Source organism: Mya arenaria, chromosome 10, assembly GCF_026914265.1.
Source record: "Mya arenaria isolate MELC-2E11 chromosome 10, ASM2691426v1".
In the NCBI taxonomy this organism is placed as follows: Eukaryota; Metazoa; Mollusca; class Bivalvia; order Myida; family Myidae; genus Mya; species Mya arenaria.
The window spans coordinates 60,687,303-60,709,995 of NC_069131.1; the positions used below are offsets into that span (position 1 = coordinate 60,687,303).

The 22,693-nt window shown below is 36.2% G+C and overlaps 1 protein-coding gene across 2 annotated transcripts; it reads left to right on the forward strand.

Annotated features, from left to right (window-relative positions):
- The first annotated feature begins 464 nt into the window (after positions 1–464).
- On the forward strand, positions 465–22,256 carry LOC128204158 (uncharacterized). 2 transcript variants are annotated; one of them, XM_052905530.1, is made up of 6 exons: positions 465–619; positions 5,518–5,680; positions 7,286–7,426; positions 15,031–15,069; positions 18,335–18,424; positions 19,711–22,256. In XM_052905530.1, exons 1-6 carry the CDS (start codon positions 476–478, stop codon positions 19,869–19,871), a joined length of 738 nt encoding a protein of 245 aa, XP_052761490.1. In that variant the 5' UTR covers positions 465–475; the 3' UTR covers positions 19,872–22,256. The 2 variants fall into 2 exon arrangements, with proteins under 2 accessions (XP_052761490.1, XP_052761491.1); XM_052905531.1 differs by lacking the exon at positions 15,031–15,069.
- The last annotated feature ends 437 nt before the right edge of the window (positions 22,257–22,693 follow it).

Here is a 22,693-nt window from a genome sequence, read left to right on the forward strand (position 1 = left end):
AGTATATCATGAGGTCTAAACGACTTCGACATAACTAGTGTCGGATGTACTTGGAAAAAACTACAACAGCAAAATAAAACGATTATAACATGCAATTTTCTGTTCGAATTTGGAATCGATTATAATTATTTTCCGAAATGTTTACATTCCATCATGTTTATACTTTTCAATTTTAAGTTATAAATCATATTTTGTCATATATTTGCATAGTTTTGGTTATATTTCTTATGCATAATACACTATCTTGTATGACTGAATATTCAAGGCGTTAACAATCAAACAGATGGTACCGTATTGAAATAAAAATCGCTATCAGTTTCATCATTATATTGCATAATAATTTCTCAAGGACATTAATATTCCTACACTTGCGTCAGACCGCACAATTGTCTACGTGTGCATCCGGAAATTCAACGTTGTATATGCGCGCGCATCAGGAAACGACAGCTTTCTGAGCGTGCAATGGATGCTTTGAATGAAAACCAGCCCAAAGGATTATTTTTTTACGTTCAGTATATATCGGTGGACAGCAGGATTATTGGGGATATTGCGAGTGTCGGGAGAAAAGTGTTGTACTCCGATTTTACGGATGCTCTTTAAAATGTTGAGGATATTTCTCGTAAGTCTGATTTTATTTATTATAAATATAAAATCATTTACAAAATTTTCTAGCACACCGGATAGGCATTTCCGGTGATTTCAGCCGTGCTGGAATACTCCATCTGGCATCCCCCCATGCCAGATGAGTCACGCGCTGTGACGTAATACTTTCAATTTCTATTATTAAACACTAAATGTAACCATAGTTATGCGATTTTAATAGATGAGTTCCATTAACATTAACTTTACAAAAATATTCCTTAAAAAAATATAACCCTTAAAAGACGTCATAGCAAAGGAACTTATTGACGTATGCAGTGAATACAAATTACTGCGCGTCATGACGTCAGTAAACATCATCGCACGCGCTTTTTGGTGAAATGTACAAAAACGCGCTTTCTTATGTATTTTCTTCACAAAAAATGTTATTTAAGGTATGCTAGAAAAAATATCTATCATGTGTGTCCGTTCCGGATAGAAAAATCCGACCCTCGGGCACGCTGCGTAGCCGGTAACTCGGCAAGCCTCGTTACCTGGCAACGCAGGTGCCCTCGGGTCGGATTTTTCTATTCGGAACGTATTATTAGTATATACGGTATTCTAAATTCTCAGATTGAACCACATGATTTGAAAAATGTGAAATTCGTTGTCGCATTTATAAGAAATTGAGAAAAATGGAATTCAGTCGTGGTTAAATATTAAAATTAAGACGAATGATGAATTAGTTATAAAATTTGTCCACTAACATAGTAATAATAATATTTGTCATGTGTTTCCGGTGCGGATAGAAAAATCCGACAGGAGGGCACCTGCGTTGCTACGCAGCGTGCCCGAGGGTCGGATATTTCTATCTGGACCGGACACACATGCTTGACATTTCTTCTATCATACCTTAATTTACTTTTTTGTGAAAAGAATACATAACAATCGCTTTTTGTAAATTTCACCAAAAAGCGCGTGCGATGATGTTTACTGACGTCATGACGCGCTGTAATTTTTATTCGCTGCATACGTCAAAAAGTTTCTTCAGTATCACGTCTTTTAAGGGTTATTTTGTTTTGTTTTGAAGGTATATTTTAGTAAAGTAAATGTTTAAGGAACCCATCTATTGAAATCTCATTGTTATGGTTAAATAAAGTGTATGATTAAAGAACTAAAAAGTATTACGTGACAGCGCGTGACTCATCTGGAATGGTGGGTGCCAGATGGAATTTTCCAGCACGGCTGAATTCACCAAAAATGCCTATCCGGTGTGCTAGAATAAAAAATATGGTTGTACCGTATTGGTTAAAGCGTATTTATTCAGTTCAATGAAATAAAAAAAATAAAAGAACGGTGTACAAATAAAAATATTTAAAATGTTTCTAAACGGATCTGAGGACTGACATTTTAGATGCTGATATAATTTACTTCCCATGTTGCAGTTGCCTTGTTCTAGATTGCAAAACGGTTCGGTAATATAGCTAATAAGGTTATCGAATACGGGAATGTTTTCTTTGTGTTTGTGTATATATCAATTCTCATATAACCAAACGGTAACCAACAGCAGCCAATTGTATAAAAGTTGGTTAGATTTAACCGCTGGTTAAAGTTGTCCAGCGGTTAACTTTAACCAAGTTGGCCATTTTATCCAAACCGTTTATCCGTTTGTATAAAGGCAGAAAATGAGGCGGCTATGTTAACCAACTTGGACAACTTTAACCTAACCAAAACTTCCTAAAAATACCCACAATGCACTGATCAATATGGTCGGTTAAATTTTGTCCAAATGTTAGCCGAATCACGCGCTGGTTAGGATAACTTAATTTTTATACAGTCGGTTTTCGGATAGCTTGACCAAACCAGGGAGATAACCAAAAGATAACCGCTGGTTAGGAGTTATCCACGTTTATACAATTGGCTGCAGGTAGCGGTATTAGCAGACTGTGGCTCAGTAACAGTGATAATCCGATATACGCACGGTACTTTGAACGGTAAGCTTGACAATACGGTACAAAACAGATGTGAACCCAGCATTATGCGTAACTTGCGATTCGCGCTCGTAGTGTATACTTTCAGTATAGTAGGTACACATCTTTTTGTACAAAAAAACAACAACAATATAAAAGTAGTTTATTTCGCATAAAATGTTTACTATATATATAGCGATAGCATCTTGATATTAATAAAAAAAAATTAAATTGTGTAAGGAAAGCCATCTACAATAATAGGACTTACAATATTTTTAACGTAAATCTCTATAGTTAGGCTAGTTTAAACTTATTTATTTTACAACGATTGTGAAACAAGTTATTACAACATGATATCAGTTACTCTCATTGGTACGAATTTACGCGAGAGTGTGGTCTTGTGTTGTTTGGGAAACCGGAGTACCCAGAGGAAACCCACTTGTCCGGCTTGGTGACCACAAACCAAACTCAAGTGCGCCCATGCCGGGAATCGAACCTAGGACACCTGAGTGAGAAGCGAATGCGCTAACCACAGCTCTTACCGGGCAGCCAAATATAGTTCTCTCGACATGTATATTTATCTCATATCTGAGTGTCTTGCTGTGCAGTACTAGAGGATTAATTATGGGAATGAACAAAACATCTTGTCCAATTGCTTTTTGTTTTGTTTACTTTTTCATTTAAGGATTAAAGTTTACTTTTTCATTTAAGGATTAAAATTCGACACGTTGCATTTTATTTGGGGTATGGTATGCAATGGGGTTGTTACCATACCCCAATAAATTGCAACATGTCGAATTTTAATACTTATATTTACATTTAAATTTAAATTTATGCTAAAATTAATAGATTATTCAAGAGCATTTTCTCTTTTTCTTTCTCTCGTTGTTCTCAACGGTGGGTAAATTAGAATAGCTATCGTAACCTAATTTTATGCAACAATGAATGAGCAAATAAAATATTTCCTTATTTATATGTTTATTTTCTATATTTTCAAGGTCAAGTATATTATAAATACCTATTACAACTGCATTACAACTAGAAAAATACAACTTGAGATATGAAAAATTATCAATAACAAGAATACAACAAAAATATCGCCACCTACAAAGTTCTCATTATATCTCGCGATAATACCTAATACTAGCATTTGTTAAGTCACGATCGAGTTTCCAAACTGGAGAGAAATTCAAGTCAATTTACTTGTGGAGCGTTATTTTGAAGAATCAGTTGGTGTATGAATCATGTTGGAATACGGTGTTGGACAAATCAGCAAGTGCATTGTGATTTCTTTGGAAGTAAACATTTAATGAGGATGAAACATCTCTGTGGAAACGACAGTGTCGGTGGGTGGGGTAACGTGAACTTTCGCGGAAGAAAAGCCAGAGGACGCGAATAGACTTAAGTGATGAACTGAGCCCTTTCTTCTGTTGTGTGCACTACATTATGTTATTGTTTCATTTCCTCGATTTCATGTTTTGTCAGATGCTTTAATTTTACCAAATGTCAATTCCAAATTCCGAAATAAGTCGTCATCATTATAATTTAATATTTCTTCAACTGTTCCATCCGTCATGAAATCATCTACATTAAAATCAATTAAATTATCGTTGCTTATTTTGCTTTAACTGATTCACTGCAGATTACAGTTTTGCATGTTGCCAATATTTACTACGATTTCATTGAAATAAATAGTAAATATGCCCCGCCCATTAGTATTATTGCGCCCAATGACAGGACAGAATTATCAAACAAACGCACGCGATTTCATTGCACTTTATACAGAAATAATGTGAAATTGATAAACAACAACCATCGTTAAGGAATGAAGTGTTAATGTAAATATATAATAATAACATTATTTTTACAATGCTTTAAAATATGGACAAGAGTAACCTTGTATGTTAAATATAATAGCGCATTAATATGATTTAACCATGTTGCTTCACAATTTGGATATAACAATAATGACCATGTGTTTAAGTGGATTGAAATATACTAGTATAAATTATCTAATAACTTTTTTAAAACTTATTTCTCTTTGTTTGTTTGTTATTTCCTATCTGTCAAATTAATGCATTGGCTCTGCATTTTGTGTATATGTATTAGTGAGACAATTTATTTACTCTAAACAGTGTCAACTCTAATTAGACCAGAGCCATTAAACAAATACACAGGTTATAAAACCCCTGTTGTGACATCAGTGCTATAACCAAAGGACTCTTAAGAGGGTTTGAAATGAACCTTTTGTGCCAATCAATCAGGTCGCGATATAAAACATAGTATACATTGCATTAACTGATGTTTGATTAAGGGTAAACATACCATGTGGTTTGATGTCATATGTAAACAGAACGTCGATAGAAATTCAGACATTTTCAGCCGCATTTAGGAGTTTTCCCTTAGTCAATATTGCCCCAAAATTGATTACCATAATAGGTACGTGTACGGAAGATCCTATTAAGAACTAACTATGTGGTAGGTTGAAAGAGAAAGAGGGTCAAACAGACTGGGAACATATTTGTCACAAAGTCACGCTTAATATACTGGACAGTTTTGAGTAAGGATTTGCCCACATGCAACTGATATATGGTAGACTGATATTAGCCCCTAGGACATTTACCCCTAAGACCCGTAGGGCATTAGCCCCTGAGCTTTAATTTGCATAGGCGGACAAAAGTACCTTCATGATATTGCACATGCGGACGATAGCCCTTCAACATAGGATACTAGCCCCTTCATGATTTTGTACATATGGACAACAGCCTCTTCATTATTTAGCACATATGGTCAATATACGCATCACATTTCTGTGTAAAATACCTTTTAACCACGTGGTATGTAAACCATTTGTTTGTCATTGTTATCATAATGGTATAGCCATTTCTAACTTTAATCGACCAAATAAAAAAATATTGAAAATTGAACAGTTCTCTTATGGAACCTCATTTTTTTCATTTATAAACAGACCCTTGCTCTCCTGGCAGCTGTTCAATGTAAATTTGGAGGTGGATTTTTTCATCCTGAATACTACTACGAGGGGGAATCTGAATCTGAATCTGAATCCAGCGAATCTTCAAGCGAATCCTCCAGTGACACCTCGAGCAAACACCCACCATGCCCGTGTACCCGTAAGTATCAATAGCAAGCCGATTTTTGCAGTCGAAAAAGGGACTAACCCGACAATATTTAAATAGTTTGCGTGACTTTTTCAGAGTTACAACTATTCAAACCAGAGTTGAGGATCTTTTATGTCTCATCCTATATATTGCTTTATGCATGTACATCAGCATGTTGACCGGTCTTTAATAAGTGATTATTGTTACTTATTAGCCAGGGACTATTCTTTCCAGGTTAGATCTTTAGTTGATGTTTTATGTTATATTTGTATTGTATAATGCATGCAAAGTATTACAAAAAGTATCTATTCGCTATTGCTCATTAGTTTTGTTTGTGTGTAGGCGCTTTTCTTATATTTGATATGCATAAATAAATATTTGTCTACATATTGTGAATTATGCAACTTGACTATATTCGATTATTGATTAAGCCTTGCTTAACATATATGCGCCTTGTTTTTGGCAACATGTGTAAAATGAGAGTTAAAGGTACTCGGTCGTGTTTTTGGACCGAAAACAAGTTTTTCTGGTAATGCATATGAAAACACTCACTTTATTATTATTTTACTCCATGATATCAAAAATGCTGAAAAAATACAATTATAGTATAAAAATATTTTGGTCTTAGTGGGGTTCGAACCCACGTGTGGAAATAAAGAAAACATATAAAACGGAGCCCTTCACCACTAGGCCACATTGACTTTCACCAAAGTGATATATATTTGGACCTTTTAACAATACATTAATAACATCACGCGATAATGTCATCACACATATTAACGTTAAATACATATTTGCAACACTATTTTAAATAAGTTTTTTTCAACAGCAGATATTTGAGAAAAAGTAACAGTTGTACTAAATAAATTTCAAGAACATAAATGCAGATTCAAAAACAAACGTTACGTTACCTAATCAGAGATATATATATACAGAAATTCTGAGTACGGGCAAGCGTTCTGAAAAGCTTATTCAAACACTCAACGACATATTTTCCTAGATGAAATGAACTCATTTATAATTTTTAGCTCGACTATTCGAAGAATAGTTGGGCTATCACTTATAAGTCCAATACCCTACATTAAATTGAATTCATACTTCACACAGTAGTTCAGGGCCATCACATGATGAGGTTAGATAACTCCATATTATTCTTTACACAGATTATGGTTCCTGATTGACTATGGAACTTGAGTTAAAGTTTTAGGGCAAATTGGAATATTTATTAATAACTTCTATATCCTTCATTCGATTGACGAATAATTTTAGTTAGGTTCGACATAAAGAGACCAAACTTGGTATTTTTATACGTTACTGTATTCTAAGTCAAAGCGGCGTAGTCGAGCGCGCTGTCTTACGACGGCTATTGTTTAATTTCATTTTGCCCGAGCGTGACTGAAGTTTAAGCGGAGGCCAAGTTAGAAATTGTGAGAAAATGATAACCTCAGTCGGTCAGAATGGCATAAACATTGATAAACCATTATATGATATGTCTTCAGCTTTTCAGTGCCCCCGTCATCCCCGTAACTGTTTTATTGAAACGCATTTAATAAATCCTATCTTAGTGATGTTTATTTATTACTGTAACCATGACGTTTGTGTTTGTCTATATTTTAGCGCTCGAAGTCGGCCAGTGTTGTGACGACTGTCATTACTGTAAAGATGAAAATGCCATATGCGACACATACGGATATAGTAAAGTGTGCATCTGCAAATATGGCTTCATATTCGACTATGAATGCAAGAAGTGCGTTACTGGTTAGTTTAGTTTTCATTACTTTATTACATATTAATAGTTATCATCCAGGTATTTCGAAATTATTGGATTGGGATATATGTCGTTGGTGGGGCGAACGATCGAGCGGGAGGGCGGCCGTCTGTCAAACAGGTGGTTTCCGCTCAATAACTTTAGTTCGAATTGATGGATATATTGTAGAAAACTATAAACTGGTTAAATGAATTATGGCATTAATGGTTTCCATTTTTAAACAATCTATTCATGCATCAGATTCAAAAAAGTACTTTATTTGGACATAACATAAAGTCATCCATACAAATGAAATAATAAAAGTCACTAACAAACCAATCACTACCAAACCTGTCACTGCCAAACCTGTCACTACCAAACCAGTCACTACCAAACCAGTCACTACCAAACCAGTCACTGTCAAACTCTACCAAACCAGTCACTACCAAACAAGTAACTACCGAACCATTCACTACCGAACAACTCACAACCATACCCTACCAAAGCAGGCACTACCAAACCAGTCACTACCAAACCAGTCACTACCAAACCAGTCACTGCCAAACCAGTCACTACCAAACCAGTCACTACCAAACCTGTCACTGCCAAACCAGTCACTACCAAACCTGTCACTGCCCAACCAGTCACTACCAAACCTGTCACTGCTCAACCAGTCACTACCAAACCTGTCACTGCCCAACCAGTCACTACCAAACCTGTCACTGCCAAACCAGTCACTACCAAACCTGTCACTGCCCAACCAGTCACTACCAAACCTGTCACTGCCCAACCAGTCACTACCAAACCAGTCACTACCAAACCAGTCACTGCCAAACCTGTCACTACCAAACCAGTCACTACCAAACCAGTCACTACCAAACCAGTCACTACCAAACCTGTCACTGCCAAACCTGTCACTGCCAAACCTGTCACTGCCCAACCAGTCACTACCAAACCAGTCACTACCAAACCTGTCACTGCCAAACCAGTCACTACCAAACCTGTCACTGCCCAACCAGTCACTACCAAACCAGTCACTACCAAACCAGTCACTGCCAAACCAGTCACTACCAAACCAGTCACTACCAAACCAGTCACTACCAAACCAGTCACTACCAAACCTGTCACTGCCAAACCTGTCACTGCCAAACCTGTCACTGCCAAACCAGTCACTACCAAACCAGTCACTACCAAACCTGTCACTGCCCAACCAGTCACTACCAAACCAGTCACTACCAAACCAGTCACTGCCAAACCAGTCACTACCAAACCAGTCACTACCAAACCTGTCACTGCCAAACCAGTCACTACCAAACCAGTCCCTGACAAACTCTACCAAACTAGTCACTACCATACAAGTCACTACCAAACCTGTCACTGCCAAACCAGTCACTGCCAAACCAGTCACTACCAAACCAGTCACTGCCAAACCAGTCACTACCAAACCTGTCACTGCCAAACCAGTCACTACCAAACCAGTCACTACCAAACCTGTCACTACCAAACCAGTCACTACCAAACCTGTCACTGCCAAACCAGTCACTACCAAACCTGTCACTGCCAAACCAGTCACTACCAAACCTGTCACTACCAAACTAGTCACTGCCAAACCAGTCACTACCAAACCAGTCACTGCCAAACCTGTCACTGCCAAACCAGTCACTGCCAAACCAGTCACTGCCAAACCAGTCACTGCCAAACCAGTCACTGCCAAACCAGTCACTGCCAAACCAGTCACTACCAAACCTGTCACTGCCAAACCAGTCACTGCCAAACCAGTCACTACCAAACCAGTCACTGCCAAACCAGTCACTACCAAACCTGTCACTGCCAAACCAGTCACTACCAAACCAGTCACTACCAAACCTGTCACTGCCAAACCAGTCACTACCAAACCTGTCACTGCCAAACCAGTCACTGCCAAACCAGTCACTACCAAACCTGTCACTGCCAAACCAGTCACTACCAAACCAGTCACTACCAAACCTGTCACTGCCAAACCAGTCACTACCAAACCAGTCACTACCAAACCTGTCACTGCCAAACCTGTCCCTGCCCAATCATTCCAAAAATGGAATGCCGTGCTTGCAGGACATTTGACTTTGGACATTCAAAAACAATAAACGAAAGTAGATAAAAATAAGTTTAACAAAACATAGGACTATTTATTTCAATTTTATTAGTAGTATTCAATACAATGCACTGGGGCCTGTTTCAATAAGATATCGTACATTACGCTGCTTAAGAGTGCTCGGAGAAATCCGTAAATTTACGGGCAGAATCTATACAATAACTGTTCAACATAACGATATTCATATTGAAGCGCAGGTTGTCCGGTGCAGTTGTCAGCACACTCGCTTCTCGCCAAGGCGACCAGGTTCGATTCTCTATCATAAATTAACTCCAACATTACATCGACATTAAACCATTGAGCAATGACATATTGGGCTGTTCTCTATCGGTGTCGGATATTGTTGATCTCATACCAAAACTGGGGGTGGCCCCCTCCACCCGTTTTGTTACGCGAGATACAGGACCCAATTTCGCTGGTCACGGGACTCACTGTGTCGATACGGGGTACGCAGAAAATAACTATTTTTGTGTTGATTACGCATGTTGGAATTTATTTGTATCACAATGCTGCTTTAAATTACTCTTCATCCCATTGTGCTCTTTGAAAACGTGTATTAACTTAAATTGACACGAACATTCATTTCAGATTAAGACATGAGCTTGTTGTCTTACCCCATCGTAGTGTTATTAATTATAATATGTATAACATAATAAGTATTTAAAATAACTTATCAGGTAATTCTCAAGTAACTTTAATTACCTTCGCATAAGTGAAGAACAGTGTCACTAGAGTGAAATATAGGAAACTCTTAAAATATCTGCTGCAATTTGAGTTATGTCTCTTCCACCAGCCTAAGTCGAACATGAGAACACTTTAGGCTGCTAAAATGACGTGGATATGCACATGCGTACGAACACAGTTTGGTCGTATATACTAAATTGTATGCAAGCATTTGTGCTTTTCTAATATTAGTATACAGTTTACATTTAAGAAAATAAAACAAATGATAAAACTCTAGATATCTAATTAATTATCACAACAGTTTTACCATAGGGCTAAATGGAAAATATTTTGATAAGTTGCTTAAACAACAGAGTCTGAACTCAGGTTGGAAACTGTTCGTATTCATGGCCAAAGGACATGTATTCACTAACGTCTCGAGTCTGAACTCAGGTTTGAAACTGTTCGTAGTCATGGCCAAAGGACATGTATTCACTAACGTCTCGAGTCTGAACTCAGGTTTGAAACTGTTCGTAGTCATGGCCAAAGGACATGTATTCACTAACGTCTCGAGTCTGAACTCAGGTTTGAAACTGTTCGTAGTCATGTCCCCAGGACATGTATTCACTAACGTCTCGAGTCTGAACTCAGGTTTGAAACTGTTCGTATTCATGGCCCCAGGACATGTATTCACTAACGTCTCGAGTCTACACTCAGGTTTGAAACTGTTTGTATTCATGGCCAAAGGACATGTATTCACTAACGTCTCGAGTCTGAACTCAGATTTGAAACTGTTCGTAGTCATGGCCAAAGGACATGTATTCACTAACGTCTCGAGTCTGAACTCAGGTTTGAAACTGTTCGTATTCATGGCCCCAGGACATGTATTCACTAACGTCTCGAGTCTACACTCAGGTTTGAAACTGTTTGTATTCATGGCCAAAGGACATGTATTCACTAACGTCTCGAGTCTGAACTCAGATTTGAAACTGTTCGTAGTCATGGCCAAAGGACATGTATTCACTAACGTCTCGAGTCTGAACTCAGGTTTGAAACTGTTTGTATTCATGGCCAAAGGACATGTATTCACTAACGTCTCGAGTCTGAACTCAGATTTGAAACTGTTCGTAGTCATGGCCAAAGGACATGTATTCACTAACGTCTCGAGTCTGAACTCAGGTTTGAAACTGTTCGTATTCATGGCCCCAGGACATGTATTCACTAACGTCTCGAGTCTGAACTCAGGTTTGAAACTGTTCGTTATCATGGCCAAAGGACATGTATTCACTAACGTCTCGAGTCTGAACTCAGGTTTGAAACTGTTCGTTATCATGGCCAAAGGACATGTATTCACTAACGTCTCGAGTCTGAACTCAGGTTTGAAACTGTTCGTTATCTTGGCCAAAGGACATGTATTCACTAACGTCTCGAGTCTGAACTCAGGTTTGAAACTGTTCGTTATCATGGCCAAAGGACATGTATTCATTAACGTCTCGTGTCTGAACTCAGGTTTGAAACTGTTCGTATTCATGGCCACAGGACATGTATTCACTAACGTCTCGAGTCCGAACTCAGGTTTGAAACTGTTCGTAGTCATGGCCCCAGGACATGTATTCACTAACGTCTCGAGTCTTAACTCAGGCTTGAAACTTTTCATAATCATGGCCCCAGGACATGTATTCACTAACGTCTCGAGTCTACACTCAGGTTTGAAACTGTTCGTAGTCATGGACAAAGGACATGTATTCACTAACGTCTCGAGTCTAAACTCAGGTTTGAAACTGTTCGTATTCATGGCCAAAGGACACGTATTCACTAAAGTCTCGTGTCTGAACACAGGTTTGAAACTGTTCGTAATCATGGCCCCAGGACATGTATTCACTAACGTCTCGGGTCTGAACTCAGGTTTGAAACTGTTCGTAATCATGGCCCCAGGACATGTATTCACTAACGTCTCGGGTCAGAACTCAGGTTTGAAACTGTTCGTATTCATGGCCCCAGGACATGTATTCACTAACGTCTCGAGTCTGAACTCAGATTTGAAACTGTTCGTTATCATGGCCAAAGGACATGTATTCACTAACTTCTCAAGGCTTAACTCAGACTTGAAACTGTTCATAATCATGGCCACAGGACATGTATTCACTAACGTCTCGAGTCTGAACTCAGGTTTGAAATTCTTCGTATTTACGGCCCCAGGACATGTATCTCTAACGTCTCGAGTCTGAACTCAGAATTGAAACGGTTCGTTATAATGGCCCCAAGACATGTATTCACTAGCGTCTTGAGTCTGAACTCAAGTTTGAAACTGTTTGTAGTCATGGCCAAAGGACATGTATTCACAAACGTCTCGAGTGTGAACTCAGGTTTGAAACTGTTCGTAGTCATAGCCAAAGGACATGTTTTCACTAACGTCTCGAGTCTGAACTCGGGTCTGAAACTGTTCGTATTCATGGCCAAAGGACATGTATTCACTAACGTCTCGAGTCTGAACTCAGAACTGAAACTGTTCGTATTCATGGCCAAAGGACATGTATTCACTAAGGTCTCGTGTCTGAACGCAGGTCTGAAACTGTTCGTAATCATTGCCCCAGGACATGTATTCACTAACGTCTCGAGTCTGAACTCAGGTTTGAAACTGTTCGTAATCATGTCCCCAGGACATGTATTCACTAACGTCTCGAGTCTGAACTCAGGTTTTAAACTATTCGTAATCATTGCCCCAGGACAGGTATTCACTAATGTCTTCAGTCTAAATTTTAGAATCAATCAGACTCAGAAAAGCATGTTTTTGTTAAAATGATTTTTTTTAAAAAAATACAGTTTTTATATCAAAATTCATTATGTTTAAGATATTTTAAAACTTTTAAGTATTCAGTTGTCTCAGTCAATAAGTCAGTAAATATAGACTCACAAAGCGAACTCATTAAGATATCCTCGAACCCTCGAATCGGGCTGTGTCTGAAATAGAGTCCATTGTTTCTATGATATAAAATTGCAAACATGTTTATGTCTAAAATGATAGGACGCATACTCAATATATTTTGCATACAGCACTGAGTTGAGATGTGGAGTTTAATGTAATTAAATTAGGCATCTGTTGTAAGGCATGGCCTCTGCTGAAGATTACATATTTCAAAACCTTTTCCGCTCACGTACACGTCTTACAAAAACTCATTCAAACCCAAAGTTAGTAAGAATAATTGACTTGGTGCAGGTACGGCTTCAAAGCAATATCTTGACCAGGGCTGGTATTCATAAAATGACTTAAGATGCTTTATGAGTACGTCCCCAGACGTACAGATGTGGTTACATTAATATTTAGTTTAGTTTTACAGATTTTTTTCTCTAAAAATCCTTAGTATAGAATTCGACACAAATAGCTGTGACTAAAACTATGTTTTATGGCTTTTCAAAAAAAGACAAATCAAAAACCTACATGTTAATCGCGTTTAAACAAAATGTACCATAACATCAAACCTCAGAGACTCTCTCACAAAAAAATCCAATTATCAAAAAAAATAAAAATAAATAAATAAATAAATCGACAAAAATGGCAAAGCATACTAAATACCAATTAAGTGTATTTTGGGTTATATATATAATTTGTTTAAGGAAATATGTCTTTTCATAGTAACAATAATTAGTTAGATCTTTACCCCATTCATTCTTTTATTCGTTTCTTTATATTATGATATGTAATATGAAAATATGTATAACTATCCCAATCCACATGTATATGTATAGAGCGTAAATAAAGTTCAAAACTCGTTACACACAGAATACTTCCGGAAGTAAGCGGCGCAGATCGGGAATTCTCTTTTTGTTTATGTGCGAAATAAGACCTTCCCAAATCCCTTCTCTCTTCCCGTGAGCATCTGAGTAACACGTCGAATCATTACAAAGGGCTCGTAAGTTATTGATCGGAAACATACTGAGTGCCACTCGCCCAAATGCCCACTCGTATAAAACAATATCTCTTACAATATTAAAGTTGGATTTATATACCTAGTCGCAAAAGAGCACGTTGTTACTGTGAAGAATTTCATGAAGGTTGACGTTGATATCTTCAGTGATTGTAAAACAATAATATAATAATAATAAAAAAGACATAAAATAAAAAGTAATAAATTGATCAAAATTTCACCTTAGGAACATTTCTGTAAAAATACTTTAAAAATCGGGCATTTTGTTTCTGAATAAAAGATTTTCCACAATGACATATAATGAAAACTATCCCCGCTTCTGGCGGACATGTTTTGATATGAATATCAATGGTACAAAGGAATTTGATATATGGTCGCTTAAAAAACATTTCTGTGAAATTATTTTGAAATCAGGTCAATGGTTTCTGAATTGAAGATTTTCAAAATTTTCAATATAGACATAGAGTGGTAACTAACCCCGCCCCTCGCAACCATGTTATTTATTAATCAAAATGGCATGAATGAATTTGAGGGTCACCTTAGGAACCTTAGGAACACTACGATGAACATATTTTGAAATATGGTATTTTGTTTCTAAAGATATTTTTTTCCATATAGTGAGAATTAAGTGTAAAGTTAGCGGATTTGAGAAGAAGATTTTCAAAGATTTCCATTTAAAGATATGGTAAAAAGTACGGACGCTGATGTTTCCGTTTCGCTCAATGATTAGTACCACAAATAATGTCTGTTGAGCTATTACAGAAATACTCTTTTTATACCAGATGTTCAAAATTAGATACATCTGCGTTTAAAATCGATGTTAATCACAGCAAGATCCATGTTCTTTCAATCTTATAAAACATGTTGTGTGTTATTTATATATCCTCTACTACAGAAACGAACATGACTACGACGACGACGCCACCGCCAAATGGTAAGTGTCATGCAACATTATTAAATTTGAAAAGGACTCCTTCATGTTTTATAGGTTGAGATATTAATAAGTAAATGTGCATGTGTAATGTGACGCTTGTAACAACGACAATACATCCACAAAAGTGTGAAAAGAGCTCTATTATTAACAAACATTTCAAAATACGACAGAAAATGATTATTTTGGTAAAACCTGTAATTAATATTAGTAAAATTTGAATTGAAATTGTCCTGGTGTATTTCGCTTATGCGGTTTTATACGGAGCGCTGAACAACCAAATTCTATGCAACTATCCCTATTCCCCCGTGTTGAGAATTTTGAAGCCTCTGGGAAAGCTCTGGGAAAGCTCTGTGATAACGGCAAGCTTAACAAAAGTCTGCACTGAAAGGACTCTCTAATAGATTGGCACCAACATAACATCGACATTAAAACAACGAACATTGATATATTGCACTGTTTCCTATCGGATATTGTTCACCTTATTTACCAATAGTTGGGGTGAACTCTCTCTCCCCCCTCACACACACACGTTTTGGTACGCGAGGTACAGGGCCCAATTACGCAGTTCTTGGGACTCACGGAGTTAACAGAAAATAATTATTTTGGTGTTGGGTACGCATGTTAGACTTAATTTGTATCGGAATCCTGCCAAAAAGTTACTTGCCATCCCATTGAAAACGTGTATAAACCTAAATTTACACGAATTACCATTTCAGAGAGATGAGCGAGGTTTCTTACCCCATCATCGTGTTATTATTTATAATATATAAAGCATAATAAGTATTTTTAATTTTTAATCACTTCTTAAGTAATTCTCAAGCTAGTTAAACAACCTTCGCTTTAGTGAAGAACAAGGTCACGAGAGTGGATTATAGGAAACTCTTTAAATATCTACTTCAAAGGGAGTTGTGTCCCTTCCACCAGCTTAAAGTCGAACATGAGAACAGAGGCTGGTCAAAGGTCGTGCATATGCGCATACGTACACAAACAGCACCCCCCCCCCCCCATATATATAAAGTCAATGTTCATCCAAATAAAGTTATTTAAGTAAGAATTCTAACAATTTTTAAAGTTAATAATGCAATAAAATCATCAAATAAAACGTAAGGAGAGTACAATTATAGCATACATATTTATCTGTAATAATTATGACAGGTTTCTTTTTTAAATCTATTTAATACATACATAGCTAGTTTCCTATTTACATTGATATTTTGATGAGTGAATTATTGTACAAAATTATCTTGTTTTGTCGTAATAAATCTTATCTATGTGTGGTTTTTCTAATATCAGTTTACAGTTTTTATTCAAGAACAAAATGATACTGGTTTTTTGTTTGGAATTTTGTTTAGATGTTCTATACAATATCTTGCCCCAGGCTTCAAAATTGGTCCCGACCTCAGTTTAATTTTAATAGACTTATATCAGAAAAAAATATCCTTGTCTGAATTTTGAAACCAGCCCCAATTCCACAACAACCTTCAGTCAAGTCTTAATATCAATATCAACCCAATTTACCTCTTAATAGCATAGTATGATTCAATATCTTGTATGTTTCTACTCTTTTTATAAACGTAATTTCTCATAAATTTCAATTTCTCATATGTATCACTCAAGTGCATTTTTTTTTTGTCTTAAACTACTTTTCGTAAAATACTTATTACTGATGTGTATCAACCTAATACCTAATTGAATTATTTTCTTAAAGATGCACTCTTTCTCCTAAATAAGATGTACCACAATCAATACAATTGTTTTAATTTCCCCCCAAAAGGATGAATAAATATCGAAAACAGTGGTTCTAATGAAAGAAACTGTGTTTAATTTGAAAGAAAGGTGCATAAAACATGGTATTTCTACCTTATGAGACGAAAGTTGATCACTATAAATCTTTTAGCACTCACCAATCATTTAATATTTTTGCGTTTTCAGCCATTAAATACACGGTTACAATCTTGTTATCAGTAATGAATATTTTCCATAAATGCATTATTTCATAAATAGTTAAAGGTTTTTCAATCAATAATTATGTTTGCTATACATGTGTATGTATTGATTTTGAATACGAGTGTCTCTTTAAAATTGAGAATGAGAATTTACTTGTTATATTGGGCCCAGATGAATCAGGCGAACCACGCGTATAAATAATTTACTTTTTTAATTGTTTATTAAAAGAAAAAATATGGCATTTTAATAGATTTCGATCATATATATATATATTTCTACACTAAACTTACTCACAAAAATAATAATAATAACTCTGCTTTTCACAAAAGGTTTGAAACAACTTATCTATCTGAATTATTTGCAACTGTATTAAGACATTTTTTTAAGATTGATTTTGTATGTTTAAAAAAACATGTTTCATACAGGCAGCATCAAACAATTTAGAAGTTAGTCTATACGGACCAGTGTATCATTCAATACTGATCGCTATTTGTGCCCATATACTTGTTTGCAATTGTTGTTTTTGTCAGTATTTGATACAAACTGACATTGAAAACCATTTTGGACCAAACAATGAAACATGCTCATGTTGAGTTAAGCTGTTTTCTACAGCATCGACATCATACGGTCAAATTCTTATAACGAGTATCATTACTTGAATTTAATAAGAGAGTGATTTTTCACTCCAATTTCCATCAACAAAAACAATCGTTAATTACGCAATATTATAGCTACCAGTATCCGGTACACATATTATATTGCGTAACTAATGATTATGTTTTTCATGGAATGATGAACGATGACTTCGAGCATTATCACAACACAGTTAACATACCATTAAATATCCACAATTCGAGCGACGATGTTTTTTTCCGTAAGTCGCCATTTTGATTGAATGAACCAATGCTAAACCGTTCGATATTCATTATAAAACTCCACGCATCGGTTATTTCCCTTCACAAAAAACACACTAAAACTGCGTATGAAGATTATAATTGATTCTATTTCTGCTTTCAAAAACGCTAATTATCACAAGATTCCGGTTGGCGATGAAAATATAGGTGCGGTCTCACCTTTTTTATATAGTTTTCTACATTTTCAAAAAAAAGGTGCGGTAAATCCTCGGAACGAAACACCAATTTGATATGGCCTTAGTGTATAGTTTGACCCCTCAACGCATGTACATGTATGTTAAAACATACCGTGTGAACATGCCCTTAGGTTGTGACGAAACGATTAGTTCACTATGTATATCGTCCTTATCATCATCACCATTAGCATCGTTAAGTCTATTTCAGAGCATTTATTCTAATTACAGTGCCAATAGGCGGGCCATGTGGTCGGTCTGCCAACGACTGTATTAGATCAGCAGGAATAAAGTGCGAGAACGTCATTTGCTGTAATGATAGTAAGTGAAAAGCATATGTTGCATGTATCTGATAATGGCATTTCGTCAAGAATTTGATAAGGCGAGCACTTATCTCCAATAAGTCGGTATTTTTTTTATTAAATCCTCTTAGCCATACTTTGAGGCTTTAATAATCGCTATATTCGACAATTTATAAATTATGTATAATTCTAACGCCGACTATACGGAATACGCTAGAAACTAGATAGTTTTATGTAGCATTAGCAAGTGTTGTTAAAGGCGCATGCACTGCAGGCGGTCAAACGTAATTTATTTTTGCGGAATCTTAAGTGAGGGAAATATTAGAAGCGGAATAAAATAGCTAAAATAGGTACAGGAATGGTACACTTTGACTAAAAGCACAATTTCAATTCACACAAGCTTCTATTTTCACTTTCACTGATTCTCGTTGTTTGATATAAATGATACAAAAATAGTATCTTTAAGGAGAGAATATTGCCTAAATTTTAAGTTTCAATTCAGAGCAAAGACAGATCTAAATTGTTTAATGTGTCAAACTACTGATTTTGATGATGACTGCCGTTTTATGTCTATATATCAATGTTATATTGATCATAGAAAGAAAACAAACCCTTAAAACCTTGTTATTAAACACATTCCTCTGTGTACAAATATTTACAATTTTAAAAATATGATGACAAGAATGGAGTGATAAACCTTTTTATATGTTAAAGAATCTCTTACAATTAAGAATACATGCACATATTGTAGATAAACGTTAATATTACATATGAACAGTGTATGCATTATAGATGATGTACATAGTACAAGTCTTAATAAAATGGTTTTCTATTCAGCTCGTCTTCCATAAGCCAAAACTTTCCTTTGAGTTACGATTAAATTTCGGTTTGCTGCAGTTAGGGAAAAGTCTTAAAACAAGAATAAACATGTTGCTGAATATTCTTAAGCAGCACTCTGACAGAATGATCGTTTTGAAAACGGTTTTAGTTTTTGTCTTTAAATTAGCCAGTTTTTGCGTTAATGTCTGGAAACTATTGTTTTTGACACTTCTTGTTCTAAGTAACACACTTTCATACCCAAATATTTAATTCATTATACCAAATTTTTCGAAATGATTCTCTTAAAAACCAGGATCGATCCCTATTTGTTAAGGCGGAACCATAGTTATTGTCCTAATCGTAATAATTGGATAAGAATCGATTGCATAATGTTGCTCCAATATTGTTAACATTTTAAACTATAATATTCTTGGCCAATTTCAATTTCATAAAGTTACAAAATGTATAAAACTACTCTCATTTCAGATGGTTGGCCAGCTTGTAGTGAGAAGTTCTGTGTGTGTGAGACTGCAAAGGGCTATAAATATGATGATGCCTTAGGGGGTTGCAATTACACTGGTGAAAACCAACACGAACTAAGCAAAGACTGCAATAACTCCGCTGGAGAAATGGCAAATTTGGGATAAGCGATAACCTACAGTTATATCTAGTTACATTATGCCAGACAAAAGCCTTAATTTGCTCTCTTATAAACGACCTTGCACTCAATTAAATGCATTGTTAGTGTCACCAATTGCTTCGGAAATTGTACTTTCAATTTCAATTAATTTTCCATAAGCTCTTCTGTCATTTGCTCTATTTAAAAAAAGGATAACTACAAAAAAGATTCGAATAATCGATTATGCGAGTCGCACCTTGATAAGTCAGAGTCTTATTCCGGAACTCTGTGTACATTGGAGTTCAACGGAATTGATCTCTGTGTACATTGAAGTCGAATGGGACTGAACTCTGTGTACATTGAAGTCGAATGGGACTGAACTCTGTGTACATTGAGGTCCATTGGGATTGAACTCTGTGTACATTGAGGTCCAATGGGACTGAACTCTGTGTACATTGACGTCCAATGGGATTGAACTCTGTGTACATTGAGGTCCATTGGGATTGAACTCTGTGTACATTGAGGTCCATTGGGATTGAACTCTGTGTACATTTAGGTCCATTGGGATTGAACTTTGTGTACATTGAGGTCCATTGGGATTGAACTCTGTGTACATTGATGTCCAATGGGATTGAACTCTGTGTACATTGAGGTCCATTGGGATTGAACTCTGTGTACATTGAGGTCCATTGGGATTGAACTCTGTGTACATTGAAGTCCATTGGGATTGAACTCTGTGTACATTGAGGTCCATTGGGATTGAACTCTGTGTACATTGAGGTCCAATGGGATTGAACTCTGTGTACATTGAAGTCGAATGGGACTGAACTCTGTGTACATTGAAGTCTAATAGGATTGAACTCTGTGTACATTTAGGTCCAATGGGATTGAACTCTTTGTACATTGACGTCCAATGGGATTTAACTCTGTGTACAATGAAGTCCAATGGGATTGAACTCTGTGTACATTGAGGTCCAATGGGATTGAACTCTGTGTATATTGAAGTCCAATGAGATTGAACTCTGTTTACATTGAAGTCCAATGGGATTGAACTATGTGTACATTGAGGTCCAATGGGATTGAACTCTGTGTACAATGAGGTCCAATGGGATTGAACTCTCTGTATATTGAAGTCCAATGGGATTGTACATTTATGTCCAATGGGATTGAACTTTGTGTACATTGACATCACATGCTATTGAAGTTTGTGAACATTGATATCCCATGAGATTGAAATCACTGTACATTGAGGTTTTATCTGAATGAACTCTGTGTACATTGATATCCCATGAGATTGTGTGTTGTTGTTTTTTTTGTTATGGTTATTTTGTATGTGTGTGTTTTAGAACGAAACGTGCTCTCTCTCAGTACATGATTGTGGATGAATACACTGCATTGACCGTAACTATGCACTGTCCACATATGAGGCTTGGAATATAAACAATTCATAGTGCATACTAACAGCGTAAATGTGTATAAGGTCTCTAATCTATCAAAACGTCTGTATGAGATTGAGAAGCATTTCTTTTTATATCTTCGGTGCAGGTTTAATTAATGTGAATATAAATAGAGGTAATTTTGCAATCGTTCCAACTCGACCATCTCAGGCAAGCTTCATGTTGGATTATGGCCGAAGTGTTCCGATTGGTAGTTTTGTTGATTTATTTGACTTGCTTGACTTGCTGTTTTCTTCAATACAATTTTATTATGTTAAAATGACACAGTTGTTTGATCACACGACCACATTGTCAAAATTACAAACACTCTACAGTCAATTCATTATGTAAGGAAGTGAACTACATTCGAAAAATAAGAGAAAAATATGGAAATATTTAGATCTATATGTAACTAGTTACCCTCAATAGTACTATGTATCTATGATGAATAATTACGTTACTTTCAAAATAACTATGCATATTTATGATAAAATGATGCTACCCTCAATAATACTATGCACACCTATGATAAATAATAACGTTACTTTCAAAACAACTATGCATATTTATGATATATAATGATGCCACCATCAATAGTGATTTGCATATCAATGATAAATAATGATAAGATTGTGTACGTTATGATCAATTGTTTAACATGGACTGTTAAGAATACTGTTGTTAACACGCAGATGATATGTATTGCAATATTATTTTTCAAGTCTTCTTCTTACGCCGATATTTAAGCTAATACATGTTGAACTACGTTGAACTACGTATAGCGGTGTATTTAGTTCTATAGAAAACACAGTCAAAGATGGCGTTGTTTGTTCTGAGTGTCCTCCGAGGCAAATGTTTATGATACAAAACGACTATAAAGAAATAAATACACCAATATACATTTAACGTTGAAATAAATCATTTGACGTGTCTTATCGTACTTTAACTTATTTAAAAGAATAAATATAAGAATAGAATGTGTTTTACATTTAATTTGAGGCCCCCTCCTTAAAGTTGTCCAAGTGAACTACATTTATGTTTCTGAAGTAGACGGAGATAAGCATAATACATTAACATGCACCTCTTCAGACTACAAATAGCTAATTATTTAGCCACCCCATACCCTTTCTCACACATTTAAACCATCTATAGTTCGCTTCTGAGGAAGTTGCGCGCTCAATGCAACGCGACATTTAACCTCAAATACTGGAAAATCCCAAAGTAGCTACCTTTCTATCTATATGACCCCATATTGTATGGTTACAAATGTAGCTGTACTTGTGTTTTATATCCTTGTAAATTTTTATTGCAAGCACACACACACGCACGCACGCACGCACGCACGCACGTGGCGCACACACACGCACACACCGACACACACACGCACACACGCACACACGCACGCGCACACACG

Bases quoted from the DNA above. Each gene is read 5' to 3' on its own strand.
- LOC128204158 (XM_052905530.1), top strand. From the start codon at position 476: ATGAAAACCAGCCCAAAGGATTATTTTTTTACGTTCAGTATATATCGG. The intron at 7,427-15,030 runs GTTAGTTTAGTT...CCTCTACTACAG, and splicing joins ATGCAAGAAGTGCGTTACTG to AAACGAACATGACTACGACG. The intron at 15,070-18,334 runs GTAAGTGTCATG...TTCTAATTACAG, and splicing joins GACGACGCCACCGCCAAATG to TGCCAATAGGCGGGCCATGT.